Source organism: Columba livia, chromosome 17 (genome assembly GCF_036013475.1).
Source record: "Columba livia isolate bColLiv1 breed racing homer chromosome 17, bColLiv1.pat.W.v2, whole genome shotgun sequence".
NCBI classification, from domain to species: Eukaryota; Metazoa; Chordata; class Aves; order Columbiformes; family Columbidae; genus Columba; species Columba livia.
The window spans coordinates 7851213-7874977 of record NC_088618.1 but is presented as its reverse complement, the minus strand read 5'-3'; the positions used below and the strand labels follow the sequence as shown (position 1 = coordinate 7874977).

Sequence of the window (23765 nt, the reverse complement as noted above, 5' to 3'; positions counted from 1 at the left end):
CAGATTTCTATTTATATCAGACTGCTTGGTAAATGGGCCTATTTCGAGGTCTGTCTTTATAGCAGCAAGATTGTTTCATTCTCTGTTTTTCTCTGCACTTCATATACCTCTGCACTTCACTGTATAGAATCAACAGAATTCTGTTTCAACTTTTTAGGGGGAAGGGGATCTCATTTATACTAAGCTGTTGTTTTCTTGTCAGTTTTCTGACTCGGCAGGCTATGTGGGGTTCGCTAATCTGCCCAACCAGGTTCACAGGAAATCTGTGAAGAAAGGCTTTGAATTCACACTGATGGTGGTTGGTAAGTAACTTGTTTAAGTGGTTTTGACTGTTAGACAACAACAGATTTTTTTTTTTCACATAGATATATATCTGTCTTCCTAATTAGTAATTGACTGTTATACAGAAGAAAAAACTTTGAACCTCTATATGCTCTCTAATTAAATCTCATACTGTCTTTTCATGTTGAGTAGGAAGAATTATTCCTAGTGATTAAAGATGACGAGTTTGAGCCAACAGGACATTCTTGCATTCCTGACTCATCATCAGGTGGTTGGGATAGTTGCTTAATCTTTGTTTGACTCCCATTTCCCCAGCTGAAGGCATGAATGCCCATGGTGAATATCTTGCTGTTGAAATGGTGATGCTATTCATGTGTTTTCTGCTGTTCTATACTGACTCTGGTATTACAAGTAAACCTTTCATTTGTCAGTTCTGTGAATGGGCACCTGTAGGAGTCTTTAGAAAGTGTTTTAGGCACAAAGTTGTTTTAAGCATCATGTTAAATTATACTTGCATCAGTTTAATGTTATACAAGTGCAAAGGGAATATGTTATACAGTACTATCACCTTTTTGCAGTAGTTGCTTTGGAATGGCATGTTATTGAAAAATGAAAAGAGAGGTGTAACGCTTCCTTCTTATTTTCCATGATCTATAGTACCATTTGGGATTATTTGGTGACAGACCTATTTGTTTCACAGACATTGCTGAATGGTAACTTGTGATAAGTGTAGAGTTTTCTAATTCCATGTAGTTAGTGCTAATAAATACAGATAATTTCTCTGTCTCTTAGGTTAGTAGCATCTAAAATAACATGGCTGATTGTTCTGAGTGCCGACTCCTTTGATTCCTTGGTCTAGGAAAAACGTGACTTTCTGAAATTCAGATTAGTAATTACAGTTACAGGTTTCACTTTATTACTTTGTAGAACAAAATTTGTATGACCTGGAGTTCTAGAATTGTGGAACTTTGCAGGTGAATTTTGCATGATTGTCTGTTTCGTATATCCTAGGACCTACGTAGTTGTACCATAAGGGTGCGAAGCTCCACTGCTAGTTTGGGATTGCTTTATTCATTTTCCATCCTAACAGTGTGCCAGGTTCAATTTCTAGCTTAGGAAAGCCTTAAAGCTCTCGGAAATTCTCAACAGGAGAATTACAGCTCCTGATTTTGTAAGTTGATATGAAAAAAAGCTTTTATTTCCCCTGAAGTGGCCTATCTCTAGATCTGTAGTCAAAGTGCTGTATGACCTTTCAGCTTTTATTATGAAATCTATTACAGTAAACCTAGCATTTTCATGTAACACTTATAAAAACACTAGAGGCTTGTTTTTCCTGTGTTTTTAAAGTGCTTAGCTGGACCTTTGATGTTTTGTCTCAAGAACTAGGGTGGATCCTGATGAACAAATTTTTCTTCCACACTGTGGGCTTGGGAAAAGGTGCTTTAAAAAGCCTGCAGTAAAAGTGCGTGTGCTTAATAACCTGAATTATTGTGTTTGTAGGTGAGTCTGGCTTGGGAAAATCCACTTTAATTAACAGTCTGTTCCTGACTGATCTTTATCCAGAACGTTATATTCCTGGAGCTGCCGGTAAATGTGATTTTGTGGTTCTTTTAGCCCATACCCTATGAAATTTCATGTTCTTCCAGTTAACATTCTGATGATAACTTCCCCCATGAGACCCTCTCTTCACGCTCTCTAGCTGTATTTTAATCCTCCAAATTATATTTTGTTATTTTCTCATTTATATTTTCTTTCAAAGGTTCAGCTTTAGTTGTTTCTTCATCAATTGTTATTAAAGAGACTAATCCCTCAAACCTTTTAGGTGTCAATATACCTAAATGTGGTTTGGTCTGATCCCTCTCTTCTCTAATGTTTTTTGCCTATAATACCTTAAATCCTGTTTAGAGGTGTAAATGCCTTTTGACAAAGGATCTAGCATGCTTCTGAGTATTCAAATTTTATTTTTGCATTTTTGTCATGAGTAAATCCCCTTTTTCAGTTAATTGCTTCTTGTTTATTTACAAAAATGTTAAATTTTGACTAGCTAGCTTGTTTTGTTTCTTTAAAACGTTTTATGTAACGTCGGTTAAAATGCACTTGAGATTGCACTTCATCCTGTGTTGCTCTTTCGTGCAGGGGTTTCTGCAGCAGGTGATAGGCATGCTAACAATCAAAATGTTCCTTCATTTTAGAGAAAATAGAGAGAACTGTTCAAATTGAAGCTTCTACGGTAGAGATAGAGGAGCGAGGGGTGAAACTGCGTTTGACAGTAGTTGACACACCAGGATATGGAGATGCCATTAACAGCCAGGACTGGTATGTGTGTAAATGCTGCTTTGCTTGATAGTTTGTATCTTACACAAAAGCTACTCTAGCACCTGTGTCTCTCTGAACTCAATTGATTCAGCCGGTGATCTTTGGAAAACTTTTACTGAAAGGAAGTAACAAGTTCATTATTCTTAACATTGGGGTGTTATTGTTAATTCATAGTAGTGGGTCCTTTCTGAGCCCCTGCAGTTAAGCACAGTCTTCTAAGCACTTCTGTGTTCTGGGTGCTCATCTTCATATCATCAGTGACATGAGCATTTAGTTTGTGTCAACTTTTAAATCAAATTTCTCCTTTGTTGTTGTTGTTTAAAATGCACATCTCTAGTAAAATTGTTTCAATTTTGTGTCCTTGTCTTGTTGCAAGGTTTGGTTAGTGTTCTCTGGGCTGTGATTCTCCTCCAAAATGAATTTCTTTCCTCTAGGTTCTCTGACAACTGCGGTCAACTTTTTTGTCTCCATGGCTGTTCTAATAGGGCAGAATTCTGGTGGAGGGAACTTTTTTTTGTCTTTTCTGTGTCTGTGGCCCATCCAGTTTCCGTGAATTTAAGACAGTACTTTTCATTTTTAATTCCCTGTCCTTTATATGTACTACTAGCAATTTGGATAGAACTGCTTTTTGTTTTTTACTACTTAGCTCTCTCTTTCCTCAATACTGCTGATAATCTTTAATGGCTGAAATAATTGTCTACAGATACACAGGACAACATACATAATTGCTTTAGCATAAAGATTGTGAAGAAAGAATTTACAGATTGTCATCATTGTGCACTTTTCTTTAACCGTGGAAAACTGATCTTATAATAACTTTTTTCAAATAAAGATGAGATATATTAATGTGCTCACTAGGATGCCTGAATTATTCCAGTGCAACTAGAAGCTCAACTTTCAATTTCCGTGTGGTTGTCTTTTAAGAAGTGCTAACAGTATTTTTGCTTAGCCATTAACTTTCATTGATGTTTTTTTTTGTGGTGGGGGTAATACGAAGACAAGCGCTGTCACTGTGCAGAGAACGGGAGCATAAAGCTAATACTGGTTGATTTGAATTCTTCAGTATAAATTAAAGATCAGGAAGGAGGCAAATAGCTGATAAAATAAACATCTAGAATGCCAATAGAACGTTTTGTAATAATTTCTTGATAGAATGCTGTGTTATCTGGAGCATTCTGAAGAACATTATCAGACATAGTTTTTCTTTCTGTTGTGTAAATAAAGGCAGTGAATTTATATAATATACTAAATGAAAATTTCAAAGAGAAGCTGTAGTGGGATTTTAAGTTTTCCTCTCACTTTTCCTACTTTATTAAGTTGAAAAAAATGCACTTCTAGAATAACACTGAGGCATCTTTCTGGGCTGCAATGCGGTCTTGCTTATTTTGTGCACTGTGACTAGAGCTTCCTTCCGCTGGAGCGAGGAGCTCTGCAGCCCGTATTGTGTTACACAGAGCCCTTCCTGTTGATTGTGTGCTAATGCCCTTTGTTTATTCTGCTAAGATGTTTCTTAGAGACCTACGTGTTCAGGTTTTTCCCCTCTCTTTCTGAACGCTTGCTAAATAGAGTTGTTCCATGATGATTCAGACCTAGTAGCACAACTTATGAGCTTATACTTAGTTGTCTGTGACAAATCTTAAATGTCAAATTACGTTACAAGAACAAATAGTACTTGGATACTACAAAATAAAAAGATGCAGTTAATCTTAATTGTCTCTCTCCCGAGTCCTGTTTTCTTATGCTACATGAAAAGACTTTGAGCTGTGATGAGTGGTGTTTTGACAGAAGCTCTTAGTCTTTACAGGATGTCACAGGGACGTGGATGGATGGACTCTTTGTTTCAAACTGTAGTCAAGACTAACCCCGGGCAACAACCTTCCTTCCTTGTCCGTTTAGAGGGAGCAGCAGGTTTGTGTTCTTGAACTTATGTTTGTGTTCAGGAGCACTTACTGCAATTATAGTTAACCAGTAGATGGTGCTGATTTTAATCCAAACTTTATAAAGCACTTTTTTTGGGAAAGCTGCAGTTTATGCACACTGCCTGTTTTTTTCAGGGTGATGGATTTTTACTAAGGTTATTTCTGAACAGAGGTAAATCAAACTGGTGTGATGTCCCTAGGAGGCGGCAGTTGCTGACAGTGTTTCAAATATCTTTTTCCAGAGTAGGTTTCCTTACGGCTTTTTGTTTCTGTCTTTGCACTGATGAAAGGGCTTAATTTTAGAGTTTGACTTTCAAGGATGTGCAGTGGTGTCAATTTTTATGTCTTTTCCATCATAGAATAAGTGCTAGGAAGGACTATGTGTTGTCCCGAATTTGTCCAGGAGGTCTCCTGGACTGGAAGAACAACAACGTTGGATTGGGAAATGAGTTATTATAAATTTAGTACAACATATCTAAAGTGATTTTTTTTGTTTTCCAAGTGCTGTTGTACTTAAAACAGCCTGTAAAAAAAGGTAGATGCTAAGCACAGTTAACCATAGTGATAATTTTTTAGAGTCTGTGTGGAGCTTTAGTGCTGGCTGGAGGTGTGTATTCTAGAATCAAACTACACCCAGGAATGCTCTTGGCATCTGTTTAGGTGTGTGTTTGGAGAACAGAAAAATTCTTTACAGTGGGAAGTTTGAAGCATAGAGCTCTTCCATGCATAAGGACATTGGGATTGTGAGAGCAGCATGTCCTTGGAGTAACAGCTTTCATTAGACAGAGAAACGGTGTAAGGAGAGGAGGAAAAGAAATTGCTTCATGCACAGGTTTGGGATCAAATCTGACCTCAAAATGATGGTTGACAAAAACAGTCTACAGCTGAACTTGTTGGATATTGCTAAACATACGCCTTGTCTCACTTAGTTGCAGTGTCGCAGGTCACTCTTTGGTAACTGCTTTCTTGCTGCTGCTAAGTTTCATTTTTTATTGGCTCATGTTAAGTTGTATTTTGTGGTTTTTTGGCACCTTGGTAATAGTGTTAATTTTCCCCTGGTGGGCTTAAATGCAACACTTGTGTTTGCTGTTGCAGTGCAGGATGTGCTGTCTCCTCAGTCATGGTCAGCACAGCGCTGCAGGGCAGGTGTTTCCCGGAAGTCCAGGAGGTACAGGACACTGACACCATATTTATAGGGAAAATTAGAGCTGTTAGAGCTAGAAAACAGCACGTAAACTAATTACATTGCCAGAGAAATGTGCGATAGTTGCTTTCCCATTGTTTGCTCTTGGTTTCTGTCCTAACGTTTTACGTCTTCAGTCTCATTACCTTTCACCAGCTAAAAGGAGACTATCTAAGATTAACAGGAATGTAATCCTTGTCCTTTTCCACGTTTCAGTATTAAGATATTAGTTCTTAAGGACTTGAGCAGCACTAAGGTCAAAATGGAATAAATTCCCTGTGTTGCTCTGTCGTCTTCTGTAGTATGAGTTAGAACAGTGCAAATCTTGCAAAGACATAAACGTGTGTGTATATATATATGTTCTAGTATGGATTTATTACTCCTAGATCCAAAAGCTTACTCAGCTTTGGAAAACAAAATTCCTTCCAGGATCTCTTCAATCATTCTTGTAACTTTCTTTCATTACCTTCATTTCAGGCATGCAGCCCAGGGTTGAACTTTGCTGCCTGTCACAGTATTTACCATCATTTTATGCGTTAATTTTCTAGATTACTAATTATTTTTTTGCATTCTCTGGTCTGTTTCCTCCATAAATTTCTCTAGTCAAATTTGCTCTTTCCCAACAACAGAAATACTATTTTTCAAGTTAAGCCTTCTCCTCAGTTTTTCTCCAAGTAGTTTAAGATATGTTCATGATGTGCAGTCATCTGCCTAATCTTATCTACATCAGTGTGTTCATTTCCCTTTCCCCTGCAGTACTTAATATAAAGTGTCCTTTTATATTAATGTTGTTTACAGGTGGCTACATGGTCTGGAATTTTTAAAACAATCTTCTTAGTAATGCGTTGTGTTTTCTTTCTCTAGTCGCTGCTCTTTGTATCTGGTTGATCTATGTGATCAAATTGTGTTCCTTTACGTCTTTGAAGGATGTATTTTAAAATACCTTGAATTAAGTAGGAATTATTTTTTCTTTGCCAACAGAGAAGGATTCTGTAAGGTAACAAAAATAGCTTAATAAATCATGTGATGCTTTAGTGTATAACTTGCAAATCTATTTGTACTTAATTCAAACAGACTAGAATACCCAGATCTTCATACGTATCTATAGAAACATGGTTCTAAGGTCAGGGTTGTAAATCAAGAGGATATCCGGGATATGTCATTTGTCAGCTGGTTTAAAAACAAATCTTCACCCTGTACCCCCAGAAGAAAAGCAGAAAAATCCTCAGTCTTGTGTTCCTGTCTGTGCTGTCTCAGCACTGTCTCAGTGCTTTTCTCTGAGCTTGCACTCGAACTTTTTATCCAGTGGACCGAGTAAAAAAAGTAGCTCAGGCATGGACACTTGGTGGTTGCTATGAAAATATCTTTTTACATTATCGAAATGCTTTTCCTCAGTAGTAAATTCAATGCTAGCAAGTTGAATTTTTGTAACAGAAATGTTCTTAAGACAAGTGTGATTGTCCTGTTTTTGTCTTTGCGTAACTCTCTTTATTATTTTAAAACTGATCTAAGATACCTCTCTTCCCCCCCATATCACAGCTTCAAAACAATTATCCAGTACATTGACAACCAGTTTGAGCGATACCTTCATGATGAGAGCGGTCTAAACAGGCGCCACATTATAGACAACAGAGTCCATTGCTGTTTTTACTTCATCTCTCCCTTTGGGCATGGGTAAGCAAGAGCTCTTGGGCTCTTGTCCTTTAGAGCGTTATATCTTGTTCATAAGTCTGTTCATTACTTGAACTGGAAACTTAATTTTAATTGAGTTACTTCCCACACTGTCAGTTAGCCAATGCAATTAAAATGGTCCTTGGGGATTAATGCTCTACTCTGCTTTGTCCACTTTTTGGCTTTTAATATTGTTTTGGAGCAGTCAGTATTGCATTGTTTATCACCCAGAAACAGAAGAGCTTATAACATCCAGTTTATTTTATAGTGACAATTTAGATTTCAATTTAGACTCTACACAACCAAGCTGATAAGCAAGTGCTCTGACTTAATTTATTCTGGAAATACTGTTTATGTAGATGCCAGAAATAAATAACTCCTAATACATTTGGTCTGTTTAAAAAACAAACAAACAGACAAACATGAAAAAACCCACCCAAACCCCCTCACAAACAAATGAAAAACTCACGTTTTTATTGTTATTGTGTTTTTTTTTCTTGTTGGCAGGCTGAAACCATTAGATGTAGAGTTCATGAAGGCTCTTCATGGAAAAGTCAACATTGTCCCTGTGATCGCCAAGGCTGACACACTGACGCTGAAGGAGAGAGAAAGGCTGAAGAGAAGAGTAGGTCTAACACTTGATCATGAAAACAGTGCAACCCCTACAATGTTAAAGCCAAATATAAAGTAAATTAAAACTGGAGAGGGGTGAATGATAGTGGCCAAGGACCTAATCTTCAGGAGGTGTGAGGTGGGAAACCTTCACTGGGGTCTGATGTGCTTTACCATTTACATTTGCCGAGAATTGGCCGTTATTGCTTCATTTGCCGTAGCAAGCAGCGCGCCCCGCTGGAGCAGGTTTTGAGCAAAACGGTTTGTAGTGAGGGCTCAAATCATCCTGCAGTGCATGTAGTGTAGATGTTTCAGACTAGCTCTTGTTTAGTCCAGTGGACTTTAATGCCCATTGGTGGTGGGTGAGCATTAGATGTGTTTCGAGAGTATTTAATGTTTAGTTTCATCCAAAGCAAACTTGCTTGCATACTCTAGCTGTGCCACGTGGTTTGTAGGAAAATGTGGCTGAGTCAGGGTGATTGGAAACTTGCTTAATAAGTGCACCCATGATACAAATTAACATGCTCATATAGAGGCAGGACAGTTGGACTAATGTATGATCCAGATGCTTTTGGTAGCTCCATTGTTATGGAAAAATGTATGTTGTTTTGTATACATTTTTTCCTACTAGGTTATCTGTTCATGCGAAATACCAGGATGTACTCAGGATTGCATTGGAAAAAGTCTTTTTGTGTTGGAAGGTTTACTGGCTGTTTTTAATATATTTTGCCAAACCTAAAACAGGCCAGCCTCTGCCAAATACGACATGGTAGTGAATTCTACAGGAATGAAATACCTATTTGTGGTTGTACAACTCTTTCACCTTAGATCTAATTTTCATTTAATCTCATGATAGAACAATCTGCCCAAAAAATGTAAATATTTAGTATTTCCTGTTTTATCCTCTTTGATTCAGACGGGCTTCATGCACCACACAAAGAAAGGAACGGGTAGGTGGTGAGATTATATTATGTTGGAAGATGGCTCAGTAAAATTTATTGAGATTGAGTCGACAGAACCTGAGAAAAGTTTGCAAAATCAGTTCATTCACTTGTTAAGCGTAACAGATATTTTTTTATTCCTCCACAAATGCTATGAGGAGGTGACAGGTACTGTGGGCAAAACAAAGCCAGATGTGGCTGCTGGCCTCACTGCTTCTCTTCTTCTGTAGCTGTACTGACTTGGTTAAAGATTTTTGTCTGATAGTAGGCAGTGCTTGTGGAGCTGCTACTGTTTATAAAGAATCTGTATTTGATCTGTCAGCACTGTACTTCAGGCTTGGTTTTCAGAGGTACTTTTTTTTTGGTTCAGCATTTGTTAGCAGAATGATGTTGAAAGATTTGAAGCAGGCATTTGAGTGGAACGGTAATCATTTTACAATATAATTCACTGGGAATCTGAATGTTCTGCTTTGTCAGTTCAAGTATATAAAATAAACTGATACAAGTTAGCTACAGTCATCTTTCACAAGAAGCAGCTCTTGGGTGAAATGAAGAGGAACATGCTCTTTCCAGCTTCCAATACTTGCTGTAATTGTTTTGGGACTCCTCTGTGCTGCTTTTATCTGCTGCTTGGTGGCCTTTCCTAGGGTCAAACACACCACAGTGCTCGTGTTGTTTGATGTTTGCTTCTGTGTGTTGTTAACACCGGAGTTTAGCTGAAACGTGGCAGTAGCATAAACAAACATGTTTCCCAATGTGAATTTGGAATTGCTTATTTGTCAGTACAGTTTTGTAAGGGATGTTAGATTGAGGGTTAATGATGTACATTTATTGTAGAAGATGGAGATGAATCCCAGTTTACATACCCTGTGATGAGCAGATTAATTTAAAGGCAACTTCTCTTGACCGTGTTCAGTGCTAATCCTTATGTAGTTATTTCTAGACTTTAAAACAATCTTGACTTACATATATGGACACCACATTTATGCATTGCCTAAATATAACGAGATATATGGCACTGAAGCTGTAGTCTGAGGGAGTGGTTAGGAAACAGGTAAACAAGTCTTCATTATTTTTGTGCTGCTGGCAAAGGTCACTCAACAAACTGAGTTTATACTAAGTCAAGTGTATAATGTGGTTCCAAAGCTTTGAAAGTCTAGTTACTGTATATTGTTCTAACTCAAAGCATCTCGGCTCACAGAATCTCTAATCAGGAGTAAGAATCAAAATTCTGCTTTGCTGACGCAGCTTGAAGTCCTATTTTTTTTTTAGATGTTTCTGCCATTTGGCCATCAATCTGAAGTGTGATGTTTTTGTTTTGCCGCTTTGGACTAAGCAGCAAGATCAGCTTGTGGGGCTTGAAAAGGAAACCCAGCTTGGAGTAATTCCTGTTTGGTCTTTCTGGAATTCAAAGTTATTTTTTAGAAGTCTTGAGTGGGAAGAAATGCAGGGCAGTTTCACAAGCTGTGCCATGCGAGGCTGCGAAGGAAACCTGCTCAAAAGAATGACTTCATGAGAGGGGAACTAATATTTTGACTTTTTTTTTCAATTTCCCATGGGAAGGCTAATCTTTAGGAACACAGAATCCTCTGAGGCCAATAAAATTCAGATTTGAAGAAGCAAAATGCTGTTTCATTGTTAGGACCATAAAATACAGTTTGTTTTTATTGCAATTCTTTTTCCTTTCAGGAAAGCACTAGGTTTAACAGCTGTAATATATTATTCTAGCACCCCTGTTGTTGGCCTTCCCGTTATTGTTTCGCTTGCATTTTATCTTGAAGATCTCAGCCAGGTTAAATGTGCTTTCTTGTTTTATGCAGCTACTCCAAGACATTGCACTGTAGTGCTGCCCCACCTATTCCAGCTGTGCATCTTTTAGTATCATTTGGTGACAAGTTAGTTATCTTCCATTTTGCAAAACAGTAACAACATGCATTGGTTTACATTTAGTTGTGTGAATGTAACTGTTAATTGCTTATTGGCAGCACTTATTCCCAAACTTTTTTCTTTTAAAAATATTGCTCTCTGTGTAGGTGGGAGCTCATAATATTTTATGCAGTCTGTGCGCGTGTGTGAATGCGGGGGATGTTTATATACCTGGCAGGGAAACATTGTCCTGGGAATAGCCGTGGCTCATACATGGTCATTCCTCTTCTAATGGTCTGAAGGATTGCTTTATTTTAAACAGCTGTTTTTAATCAAGCTCTGGTTGGACCAGTTTTATTTATACAACAATACTATGGGAAGGCTCATTAAGGCGTCTCGTCTGAAGTCTGGTTGTATTTGTGTTATCAAGTTATATGGACAGCCTTGCGTAGGCTTTTCTGACTGTTTTTTATGGTTACCTCAAAACCGCCTCTGGTTTTATTACTGGAGTTTATTACTGCAGTGGTGCTGCTGCTTGGTTCAGGTGCTGGTTGTGGGGTTAACACATGCAAATCATTGGGGAATACTAATCTGGGAAGCTTGCAGGTATAACCTTTTCTGCTGAGATATCCAAGATGCCTTTGAAGAGAGTTACTGTGCAGTCTCAGTGTTCTTCATGCTTTCCTCATACCACCACCCCTTAGTGAAAGAAAATCTTGTCAGTGAATTTGATGGGATTTCTGACTTAAAGATTTTGAACAGTATGGCAGTAGAAGTATTATTCTCTTTGGTTTTGAAGAAAGCATTGACTCGTACCACCTTATGAAACTGCCCAAGGCCTGGCGTTGTGCTAGCTGCTTAGCCTGCAGTGATTTCATTAGGGAAAGAAGGCACACAGGAATACAGATAGGGTATTTTTTTTATATTAATCTCAGACATTAGTGACAATAGAGAAAACTGTGTATGGATGGTTTTTCTCTTAGTGGATTTTTGAATAGCTTTTTGATTCAAGAGACAATAGGCACTGTCTTCTAGATATTTGTGTCTATCAAATTCCCAAAAATATACTTTGGCATGGGCTGCATGGTTTTGATGCTGTAACTAATGAATCCCTTCTCCAAATTCATTGCCTTTACTTATTTTTTCGTATTAACTTCACTTTGTGTTTTTTCTGCGTCTGTATTATGCTCCATGTAAATCTTCAGGTTTTTTAAAAAATTATTTACTTGGTATGTTTACAGGATATTTGTGGACTTGAAGTCTCTTTTAAATGAAGGAAAAATGCTGGGTTTTTTTCTTCATAGGTAGAATAAAATTAATGCCGTGTAAGATAGTCCTGTTGGACACACACTAATTTGGTAGTACATACGCTCAAAGCATAAGTAATGGCAATTTCTGCTAATGATTTTTTTTCTAAGCAGAAGAGCATTCTGATTTTTCTGGATGTGACAGACGAGTGAATCAGTTGTATATGTTTTTAATTTAATACATCTTCAATGAAATAAGAACTTGTTATTCTTTCATTTTTGTAAACTTCAGGTTCTGGATGAGATTTCCGAGCATGGCATTAGGATTTATCAACTCCCTGATGCGGATTCTGATGAAGATGAGGAGTTTAAAGAACAAACCAGAGTTTTAAAGGCAAGTTTCACTCCTAATTTGTCGTTTTGTTGCAGTACTTCTTCAAGCCTACAGGATACTTAAAGGTACTTTATTCCTTTATAATGTGTTGAAAATTCGACTTTTCTTCGGATGTTAACTCCTCTGAATTATAATCCTTTTTATTCCAGTTTCTGCTTCATCCGAATTCTAAATGTAGCGTGTCATGACTTTCCTTTCTCTTTTAAATGTAAGCAACTGTTCAGCAAGAACTGTGATTTGCAGTCTGTTTTCTGACTCAAACCCTTTACATGCAAGCAAAGAGAATGTGCATGTGTTATGGTTACTATACTAATTAACAACTTCCCTCTTGTTAGAGCAGATAATAAATGTTTTAAGTAATTTCCTCTTAGTGCTGTGATACTAGCAAAGGTGCTTGAAGAATGTATCTGAAATTCTCTCTAGCTACTTCAATCTGTATCTGAAGAATGTTTCTGTTGGCTGTTTTCCATGCATGATGTTATGTCAGATGACACATTATGCCCAAACTGTACTTCAACAACAGTCAAGTGTTCCTAAAGCAAACCGTCATTTCCTTTTGTGCCTTGTGTTTGAAGACAAACTGATCCTAACACAACTACAGGTGTTAACAATGAGAGGTTGTGTTACCTAGAATAGGATTTTGTGGTTTTCTCATGTGGAAGGATTATAGTAGAGAGCATTTGTCAGCATTTCTTTTCCCCCCTCCTGTCTGCTACTTAAAAGTCTTTTTGCGTTTTTTAAAAAAGAAACAAAACATGCAAAAGTAACCAGTCAAAAATCAAACCAGGAATTTGTTTTGCTCTGTCTCAACTTAGGCCAGCATTCCCTTTGCTGTTATTGGATCCAATCAACTTATTGAGGTGAAAGGCAAGAAAATCAGAGGCCGTCTGTATCCCTGGGGAGTTGTTGAAGTTGAAAATCCAGAGCACAATGATTTCCTTAAGCTGCGCACAATGCTGGTGTGAGTAATGGTAAAATTATCCCATCTCCGGTGGTGATGTAACTGTTACAATGACTAGAGAGTTACAAGAACATGAACTCCTGAATTCAAAACGAACTCTAATGGCAGGTACTTTTAGCCCGCTGCAGCTCATTTTGCTGCTGTAACCCTCTGATCTCTGACTTCAGAAAAGATTTTCGGTGTTTTACATTGACAGTTATATGTGACAGTTTTTATGTCTTATGTGAACTGACGGCTTTACATATACATTGATGTTTTCTTATAGTGCAGCGGGTGAGGCAGAAAAGCTTTTAAAATATTACTAGAAGTGATTGATTAAAATGTGAAGAGTGTTCTGAAGGGAAAGCTCAGGTTTCTTGGCAGTATAGGAAATCCTGTTTTAAATAGGATACCCCACTTTATGATTTTAGTTGATACGGATATATTGTGCCTGTGTAGATGGTTTTACGTGTTGTGGGTATGGTGTTTTTGGTGGGCTTTGGTGTGTGTGTGTGTTTTTACGACCTCTCCCTGTTGTTGGAAATTGAATTCTGTTGTGCAGGTCTGGTTTCAGTCTTTGCTGGGCAGGGATCGCCCTCTGCTGGTCACTCATAGTGAGCACTTCTTTCCTGACAATTGGAAATTGTTAGGCAACGTCAGCTGCTCTGTGAGCCAAGGAGCTCCACCTAGTTCTCTGTTACAAATTACACCTAATAGCACTTAAGAGGCAAAAAATACTTCAGGAATTAAAGTATCTTTCTGAATAACTGTCTTCTCAATGTTCTTAAAACTGTAAAGACAGGTATGAACAACTCCTGTAGACTCAGTAGTAAACAAGAGGGTGATGACATACTTTGGGTCTTTGAAGAATATTGGTGGGAGGGCACTTAAGTGTGAATTAAAGACCAATAAACATGAAAGCAGTGTTCTGGCTAGCTTTACGTCACGCTTGGTCTGTAAGGATTATTTTTCCAGTAAATGCATCCATTATAGAAAACAAAAACAGAAGATAAAAGGGTGTTTTTCTTCCTTTGACAAGAAGGACAAAGTGTTCAATATCCCTTTGCATGTTCTAGAACACACATGCAGGACCTGCAGGAGGTGACCCAAGACTTGCACTATGAAAACTTCCGTTCGGAGAGGCTAAAGCGAACCGGCAAGTAAGTGCGTGTGTGTGGCTTTGGGCATTGCTGCTTGTGGGTCTCTTCTTTTTCCTTTGTGCCATTGAACTTGTTCATCTAACTCACCTCACCTGTAACTAATTATTTCTCTTGAGATTTCAATCTATGGAGTTGCTGAAATTTGTATTAAACGTTCTCCCTGAAGAGCAGTAATATTAGCAAAGTGCAGTGCTTACAAACAGCCGTTCCTGCTTGTGTATCCATTCTATTTTCTCTATGCTTTTAATTGGAATGTACATAAAGAAGTTGTGGGCTGCAGGCAAGGTAGTTTTTTATTGAACGATGTCTACTTGGGAAAAAAAATTCTAGTGGGCACATTTAAATAGGCCCCATCCTGTCTGATCAGGCAGGATATTATTTCTCCAGTTATTGCAGGGCTTGCTTGTTCATATCTGGCTAAAGAGAGAAGTTCAGACCAAACAATCATTTTTGGTAATGTTTGTGGTGGTTTTTTGTGGTTTTGATTTGCATGTTTTGTTTTTCTTGGTAAGGTTTCTGTCCTTGGCAACTTCATGCAAAAAATATGCACGTACCTGTGCTGCATCTTTTTTAATAGCAACTTATTGTTGTGTCTGCTTCACTTGTTCTTTAAGTATTCAGCCAAGCATTTTGATCTTAAAGAAGAAAGGAAATAGCCTACACTGCCTTTTGATGCTTGATTTTTGTACGATGGATACATAGTGGAGGGAATCTCTTGACTAAATAGCTAAAAAATCACTATAGCAGTGAATAAATAAAATTTTAAGAAATGGGGAGTGAATAACATGAGTGTGAGGTAAAGATGGTGTTTTACAAAAGGGAAGCATGGGTTTAAAAATATCCTAATTTCCCCTGTATGGAAGCATGTAGACTTTTTGTTGTAGTTATATTAACTAAATATGAACCTTGAATCTATTCTTGGAGAGTTTTGCTTCCGTATCTTACACCCATCAACATGTTCTTTTGTTCAATAGGCCTGTTGAAGAAGAAGTGGTAGATAAGGACAGAATCCTCCAGCAGAAAGAGGCTGAGGTAAGAGGAAGATTCTAAAACTGTTGTTCTTTAATATAACATGCTATATTTCAATTTCAGTGTTCTATGTCAACTGCCTATGGAGTGTAGGACTGGAGTTGTGAAAAATGACAGACCTTATCTGAACATACAGGTTGCCCATACAGTGTTTTGGTTATAGTCACTTGCGTGCTGCGGATGGTAGGTAGCACATGGATCCTTGGTTGTAGGCAGGGAATTTATCACTTCCAGTTGTGCTAGTTTTCCATAAGGATAGTTGCTATTTTTAAGTATTAAGGTCAATTTGTTTTTCAGCTATATATACTGCTATAAACATAGTATGTTGGGGTAGACTGATAGTCTAATAGATGTGCATGGCTTACTACAGTCACGTTACCAGTATATTTCTTCTTATATCTTGTGGCTCCGGAGTAGAAAAATGTTGTTGAATCTTAACAATCCCATGATATCACTAATATGTATGTTTTTTTAATCTTGACTTGCAGCAAAATTCATGGTATTTCTATTGTACCAGTCTACTTATGGATTAGGTGTTTTCTATCTGATTTCTTACTCAAGTTTCAAATTATTACTAGGCCTTTCAGCTTAACATTTTTATGGTAAAGTTCTGAAGATTTAGAGATATTTAGCGCAGTATTTAAATTCAAGCAGTACACTGCCAGTGCTTGTGACTGCTTGCATTGTGAAAACTTAAGACCTGCTGCCAGTCGGAAGACAGTGTTTGTTCTATTTACCATTCTTTTGTCCAATTCAGCTCGGATCCAAGTCCATAAATGCAGGAAAACATGATTTAGAAGATAAACACATATATGCAGTGATTTGCATGAAGCAGTAAAAAACTACAAGCAGTTTTGTCTGTTTCTGAGGTGGAAGACTCAGGCTCCCATACATGGAAACTTTTGAAATATAGTTACTTCAGTCTGTGCATTTCCTTTTTCCTTTATAGCATCCACATTTAAAAATAGCTAACCCTGGTATGTTGACTTAAATAGTAAAAAATTTTCCTAAAAGGAAATGCAGAAGCAGCTGATTATCGCTGTAACTTGTAGTTAATAGTAAGAATTACTCGAGATTAAATGAACTGCATCGTTATCACTGTATAACTTCACAACTTCATTTCAGCGATGTAAGTGCACTTGATGGCCATGCAGTTATGATGGTGGAACTTCTGCAAGTGTTCTGTGCACAGATTAACTGTCTCCCATTTACTGATGTGTGTGTAAAACAAGAGTAGACCAGCAGCTGATAGCCAGGGATATGGGATGTTTTGAAAATGTCAGAGGTATTTTTTGAAAAGGTTTTGTGGTGTGTGTGGCTTTTCTTCTTTTGTTCTTAATGCTTGCAGGATTCTGGCCTTAGAGAATTTAAGTCATAACTGTTTCTCCTGTTACTTGAACTATATAAATTGTACATGTCTAGTAGTTAAGGAGAAACTAGAGTATCCTTGTAGAACTATTTGTCTTAAGGTTTACGTCTGAAGAGATTCTCCTGTAACAGTTTCCACTGGAAACTGTTGATATTGCAGGCACATTATTAATACTGGTCTATTCTGACCACTCTGTGTGAATGTGTATATATATATATATATATATATATGTATGTAATGTATTATTTTAATATAACATGGCTAAAGGGGTGAAGTCTTTAATTTCTTGAAAGTCAGTCTCTGCAAGTTTCCTCTGGGAATAATCATCTGCAACTTCAGCAGCAGTTATTCAGAGATGATCAGGTTAGAATTTGAAAAAACAAATAGATTTTTAACTTCTGCGTTCTATTGTCCCAAAGAGATCAAGAGGCTTTGCTGAATCTTCTGTAGATAAGCCGGTATGAAATCCCTTCATCTCTGTATCATCCCTCAGGTTCAGACTGGGAAAAGTCTGGGGAGGAGGGAGGCACAGAGGAAATGGGCTCGCATTCCATGGCCTTTGCAGAGAAAACAAATATCCATTTCCCCTCCTGTTTTGCATTCCCATCAGTAACGGTGCTTGACGTTCTATTTACAGTTTTGTGAGGTTTATATAACCTTGGAAGGAATGAATGTTTGGGCTAGTGCCAGGATCATCTTTATAAAGGCATCACTTTTGCTAAATGATCTTTTATTATGCCAAAGGATGTGGTCCCCAGTTCAGCAATTTGGAACTTATTGCTCAGTCTGGTTGTGATTTTTGCTCATTTGCAAGTGGTGACCTGTTTTTTCTGAGCTGGGATGTGAAAATAAGAAGCAAAGCACCCATGTAAATATACGGCAGTTCAGATTATTTGGATGTTGTGGTGCAAATGGGCACAAATTTAAGAAAGCTTGTAGTATTGTGCCATACTCTTTCTACTCTGTAAATATCTCATAATAAAAGCATTTCAAAGTTTTGAGAGGCAATACTTCCAGAAAAATGTTAGAACCATGATTACGTGAAATGACAAGGAACAAACTTCCTCTGTGGGTGGGTTGGTTGGTTGTTTGGTTTGTTTGTTTTCCTCCATGAGCTGCCCCAAGGCTTTGGGCAAATCCCTTCTCTCCACTGTCTTCAGTGAAGCTGGTCAGCAGTAGGCTGAATGTAGTAGAATTAATCGCGATGTCAAAATGTTTTTTATGTCTTTGCACTTTTAGGCTGTGTTTAACCCTTTATCAGCTGAGCTGAAGAACCCTGGTTTGGTACAGGGGTCTGTAGGGAACAGCTGGGGGGCCTCTGGGCTGTGGCACAGCAGCAGCTTTGGGGTAGGTGAGGATGTGATTGCATGTGGGGAACCACCTGGTGTTGCAGGTATTCGTGTCTTCTGGAAAGATAAGGTGAGAACTTAGATGTGCAGAGACAGCACGACTGCTGGTGCAGGCCTGCGGACCTCGGGGAAGCACAAACCGCTCTGAAGTTTCGTTTGTTTTGTGGGATGTTATTGCCCAATTCAGGGGAGCAAAATGCTTCAGACTTCCTCCATAAGGTGACGTAGTCTTAGTCCGGGGAGAACATAATGAGAAGAAAACCCTTGATAAGCAATTAACAGTGATAATCCCTTGGGGACTGGAATGAAGACCGATATTTTTCTTTTTTTTTGGAGTAACTGCTTTCTTTCTGTCCTTTTGAGTTGTTCTTTGAAGGAACAATGTGTGCTGCCTGTGGAGTGTGATGGCTGTGGCCATAGTGACTTCTATTATTTATAATGTTGATATGTCTTATGAAATACATTTATCTTGATTGTAGCCCCTTTTCCAATATATCATAGTAAATTTGCCAGGAATATTTTTCTTGTCTTCAGTTAACGAGATTAATTGTACGCTTTAGTATTGGAAGTATTTTTAACCAATGGCAACTATCATGGGAAGATCTCGATTTTAATAGAAAATGCACTGTGCAGTTTTCCATCTCGCCCTGTTCTTGCAGCCTCTTCCCTTACGAACTTTCTTCTGTAAAGGCATGGGCTGAAATAATCATACTTGGTGTGGGGAGGGGAAGCAGGTCAGTGGGAAGCAGATATTGTTTGGTTTTTAACATTTATTTTTCTGTGATATCTGTAGGGTTGTCACTAAAAAGCCACTCACCTTATTCAGACAGGAGTAGTTGGTATTCTGGCCAAAGCACAGTAGGATAGATGAAATCCTGGAGGTAAAGCAGGGCTGTGGATCTGTGCTTTCTATTAGTGACATGGGAGCTGTTAAGAAGCTGTAGGGTTCACTTTTAACTCTGTAACCTTGACTCTCATTTTAAATGTTTGTTTCCTTTGTGTATTGCTATGGTAGTTATGTGTAGTCATTACCCAGTAGTTACATAATAGTTTGAACTAAATTTTAGTCCTGACATAACCCAGGTATAAACTCCACCTAATTTACTTAAGTTTACTCTCTTGATGTCTGGGAGTTCACAGGACTTGACTACTAGTGGCCATAGGATACAACAACGTGAGTAGTTTTGTTAACAGGCTTTATGCCTCCAAGTTTTTCTACTGAATTATGCTACAATTGCTTCAGAAACTTAGCGTTTTTTAGCTAATGGATGAGACTGGCACATCACCAGCAGACCCCAAAAACACCACATGAAGAAGGAAAATCTTACAATCTGAACACTAGAGCAGAGGAGGTCTCCTGGTGCTTTTGTCCTACCTTACATTTGAGTCACACAGCATCTGTTTTCTCTCATGGTGTGGGCATATTTTTATCAATTAAGGTTAAGAAAACACGAGACTGTGCTGTATTTAAGTCTAAAAATATGACGTTAGCTATTAGCAGAATAGTGTGTTTGAGCAATCACTGTAATACATGTGCAGCAGTATCTTCCCCTGTGATTACTGAATGGTTTCTATTTTGGGGATGTTTCATGGCTCAGCTTGGAGTGCTCTTGGGAAGGCTCAAGTAGGCGAGCTTTCAAAAAGCTGGTTTTATTCTGATGGTAAATCTGCAGAGAGGCAGTTGAACAGACCAGGTGTCTTCCAGTTCTACAAGTTGATCTTTGAAACTTTTTTCTTGGGCCATGGAATCAATGCAACTCTCATTTCTGAGACTTCCTGCTCTTTTTCCCTCCTTCCTGCAGCACTATGCTATGTTTTTGATAAGAGGCTTTTTGTTTAAAGTGTTTAGCAGAAAGATGTAGGTGGGTGTATAACCATCACTACCAGCTGTATCTCATGCTGTTCTTGTGTGATTCTCCTTTTGTCCATGTATCTATGCTGCAGTCACAGGAACCTGAATTAGCCTCTGTTAAACCTGTGCTGCTGCAGCAGAAGTTTATAAACCTGCTGGTTTTAGGCAACCTCTGTAACCTCTGGTTGCTCTGCAATCTCTCTTTTTTCCATACTCTTTACTCTTCAGTTTCTTACTCTTTCCCAAATGTATACCTGAGACCAGGCAAGAAAACCTAATAAAGACATCTGCAGTTAGTTTTGCTGTGGTCTTTCTGGCTTTGCTTAATTTTCAGCGTTTTGTTTTGGGTTTGGTTGTGTTGGTTTTTGGTTTGTTTTTCTTTGAACTTTAACACCTCAACACCACATACATGTAGTCAAGCATTTATTGCAGATCCTTTTGTGTTGAATCTCGTGAAGTAACTAGTATCACAATAGCTAATGTGGTTGACTGGGTGAAAATACAGTTTAATTGTTTAAACATATAGTGCTTTTTTGAGTTGAAGAGTTTTTCTCCCCTCCCTGTCTCTGAAAATAAATTAAAGCAATTCTGTAATTACTTTTTTCTAAAGGGAAGAAAGGCTGGATATATTATAAAATGATACAATGATTCTTAGAATAATGAAAACTTGCTATGCAAGCCTCAGATTATTACGTGAAACGGACTCTTATTTCATACGGTGTGCATGGAAATCGCAGCCTATTTCTTTTCCAGTCAGTAAGATAGGGCACTTGGCAATTGTGTATGTGGAGCTTCCCCACCTGCATCTGGAACTACGTAGTCATTTGTAAACCAAATCAGAGGTATTTGAATATACATTTTGAAAATCTGTATGTCTTGTTTTCTTTCTTAGGAACATTTATTGAAATTGTTATTTTTGGGGAAAAAAAATGAATTATATGAGATGGAAATTAGCTTATAAGTGTCATAAGAAAATGCCTTAGGAAAACAATTGTTTCCAGGAAAAGTAGTTGTTTAGATGTAAAAAATATTGGTGCTTAATATGTTTAGTCTGTCTTTCCCAATTTTGTAAACATATTTCTGTTTTCCTTTTGAAGTAGTTTTAAAATTCTGTCTGCATGTTCGGCTGTTACTGTTGCTAAAGCTTTGCAGAATGTCCTGGTTAGCCACAGGATGAGTATTCATACATAATATTATGCTTTGAGCACTTGTATCAGAACAAAACTGCTTCAGCTCACTCAAGCAGTGGGTCTCTGTACACACCTAAATGGCATATTGTCTTCATTGTAGATTGAATGTTGATTCACACGTGTGCAAACATAGCTTGCTCCAAAAGATTTGGATTTTCTTGCTTAATTGTTGTTATAAGTATCTTACAAATCTTTTGTGAAAGTTAGATGTAATACGCTAAAGAATCTGAGACTGAAAAAAAAGTGAAGTATTCAATTATGCAATTTAATGTGCCATTTCCAACTTATAAAGAGGCAAACAGGATCTGCATTCTACCATGGGAGAAAAAGACGTACAGATTCCTGGATTTTGAACTCCTCGTGAAATTGTTCTAAACAAGTGGGTGTTTTTCTCTTCCAGCTGCGCCGCATGCAGGAGATGATTGCACAGATGCAAGCCCAAATGAGGATGAAGCCTGGTGACGATTAAGATGCTTGACATCTGGATGCATCAGGTATTACTTTTCTGACTCATTTACTCCTCTTACGTAAGGTTTGCACAATGATTATTGCTAATTTTGCGCTTTGGACATTCTTCTAAAGTACTTATAGAAAAAAAATTGAGTGATGTTCTGGGTAGACTAGAAAAAAATGTGTATGCAAATGTTACCTGTGTAGCTGTTTTTAAGACCTGTAAATGCTTCTCTTCAGTGCCTTATTTTTGGATCGTCTGTCTTTGTTTCTGTTAGCACAAGCTGCTCAGAAAATTAATTTGGCTATATATAAACAAAAGTTAGGGTGTTTGGGGCCATATAGGCGGCTGAATTCTTAGCAGTTTTTTCAAAGAGCCAAATGAAAGTTTAGACAAACTGGTTAAGTGTACTGAATAGAGACTTCCATGATGTTATATATCATATATTAGGTGGGATCCAAGTGAGTGAAGAAACAAGTGATTGTAGCAAATATTCATGCTTTCTTCAGAATGCAGCTCTTCTGGTAAAATTTTTCTTTTTAAATGCAAGAATAAAAACACAGAGGGATATGAGGAATCTTGTTGCTTAATACTTCAGTTTAATTCTCCAGTTGTGATTGCTGGTCTTCTGGAATGTAAAGCTTGAATAAAATGGATTATATTATCCCTTATGACCCTGTGGCAGCTGCCAACATTCCAAGCCTAAAATAAGGAGATTTTTTTGTTGCCTTTATTTGAACCTTCGGTCTTCCTGTTTATATAAAACAAAATAAGAGAAGAAAAAAAGTCTCCTAAGAAATAAACTTATTCACTGGATTCTTATTTAAACAGAAGTTGATGGTTTTGCTGGTATGTGCACTGTGCTCTTTGAGTTAAGTAGTTAAGGGGAAAAAAGTAATTCAAACTCAGGTTTCTCACTGTCACAGTTCCAAGTCTTGCAGATAGAGGAGCCTTCACATCGTGTCTTCCAACTTCCATACTAAGATGTATTGTCCTAGGGCTGGAAATGTAAACTGAGGGTAATTTTGTGGCTCACCATGCAGCATATGCAATAGTGGTGTCTGACATAAAGCTCTCGCTTTCTCAGACTGGTCATTAAGAAGCCTGTTAAATATTTGACTCTGAACTGGAGGTCCCAGGTTTGTGTGGTGGCTTTGTTATCCTGCGGCCAAACTCTGACCACGTGTGAAAATGGCTGTTTGATGCAGGAAATGTATATAATGTAAATTATATTGCTGGGTTTTTTTTTTGCAAAGGAGCTCAATTCTTTCTGTGGCTTACAAATCACGTTTGATCACATAGCATCCTTGAAACGGATACTCTGTAAGGACCGCCCCCCCCTAAATCTAACAGGCTTGTCTGTAGCTGTTGCTTGCAGAGCACGGGATGGCAAATGATACAAATATATTCAGAGCTCTTTCTTCAGTTCCTACCTCCTGTATTTGCTGTGAAATCAGCATCTGAGGGCTGATGGTGTGCAGGATTGCCACTAATGGTTAGCCAGTAATGGCACCAGGTTCCCTGTGTTTCACAGCTTCTGGCAATACTGGGCATGGTATTTATAAAAATGAATTGAAGCATGGTTTGTCCCAGGCTGAATTTGCAGCCATGGATACATAAGTAAACAGAGTTCTGAGCGTGCTCATGTGCATCCAAGTGAAATGTTATTTTATAGATACTTTACATTGCTAATCTGGAATACATCTCAGACCACTAAATGTGTTAAGCAGGAGAGCTTTGCAGATTTAGCTAAGTGTCCGCATGATCTTGTTGTGATTTAGTTTCAACTAACTCTTGAGAAAATTAATTGGTCTGAAATATTGAATGTGAACAAATTTGAGAAGGATTTGAATGAGATCTTCATATGTGGAGGTCCTGCTGTTGTTTTTCTGGAATCTGCTAAACAATATTTCTACAGCTGCTATGGAAATCATATTGTTCAACAGCTTGCTTTCAGGAAAGACTCTTGAACCTTTTTTACCCTTGAGATATTG

At 37.9% G+C, this 23765-nt stretch overlaps 1 protein-coding gene across 6 annotated transcripts in view; it reads left to right on the top strand.

Moving 5' to 3' along the window:
- Nucleotides 1-23765, top strand: part of LOC102086013 (septin-2) — a 35136-nt gene that overhangs the window by 6808 nt on the left and 4563 nt on the right. For all 6 annotated transcript variants that reach the window (XM_065033687.1, XM_065033690.1, XM_065033686.1 and 3 more), the window contains exons 3-12: nt 203-302; nt 1783-1869; nt 2475-2598; nt 7240-7374; nt 7879-7996; nt 12330-12431; nt 13247-13392; nt 14448-14531; nt 15506-15563; nt 21721-21814. In XM_065033687.1, coding sequence (XP_064889759.1) covers nt 203-302; nt 1783-1869; nt 2475-2598; nt 7240-7374; nt 7879-7996; nt 12330-12431; nt 13247-13392; nt 14448-14531; nt 15506-15563; nt 21721-21789 — 1023 coding nt within the window. In that variant the 3' untranslated portion in view covers nt 21790-21814. The remainder of the gene's footprint in view (nt 1-202; nt 303-1782; nt 1870-2474; nt 2599-7239; nt 7375-7878; nt 7997-12329; nt 12432-13246; nt 13393-14447; nt 14532-15505; nt 15564-21720; nt 21815-23765) is intronic.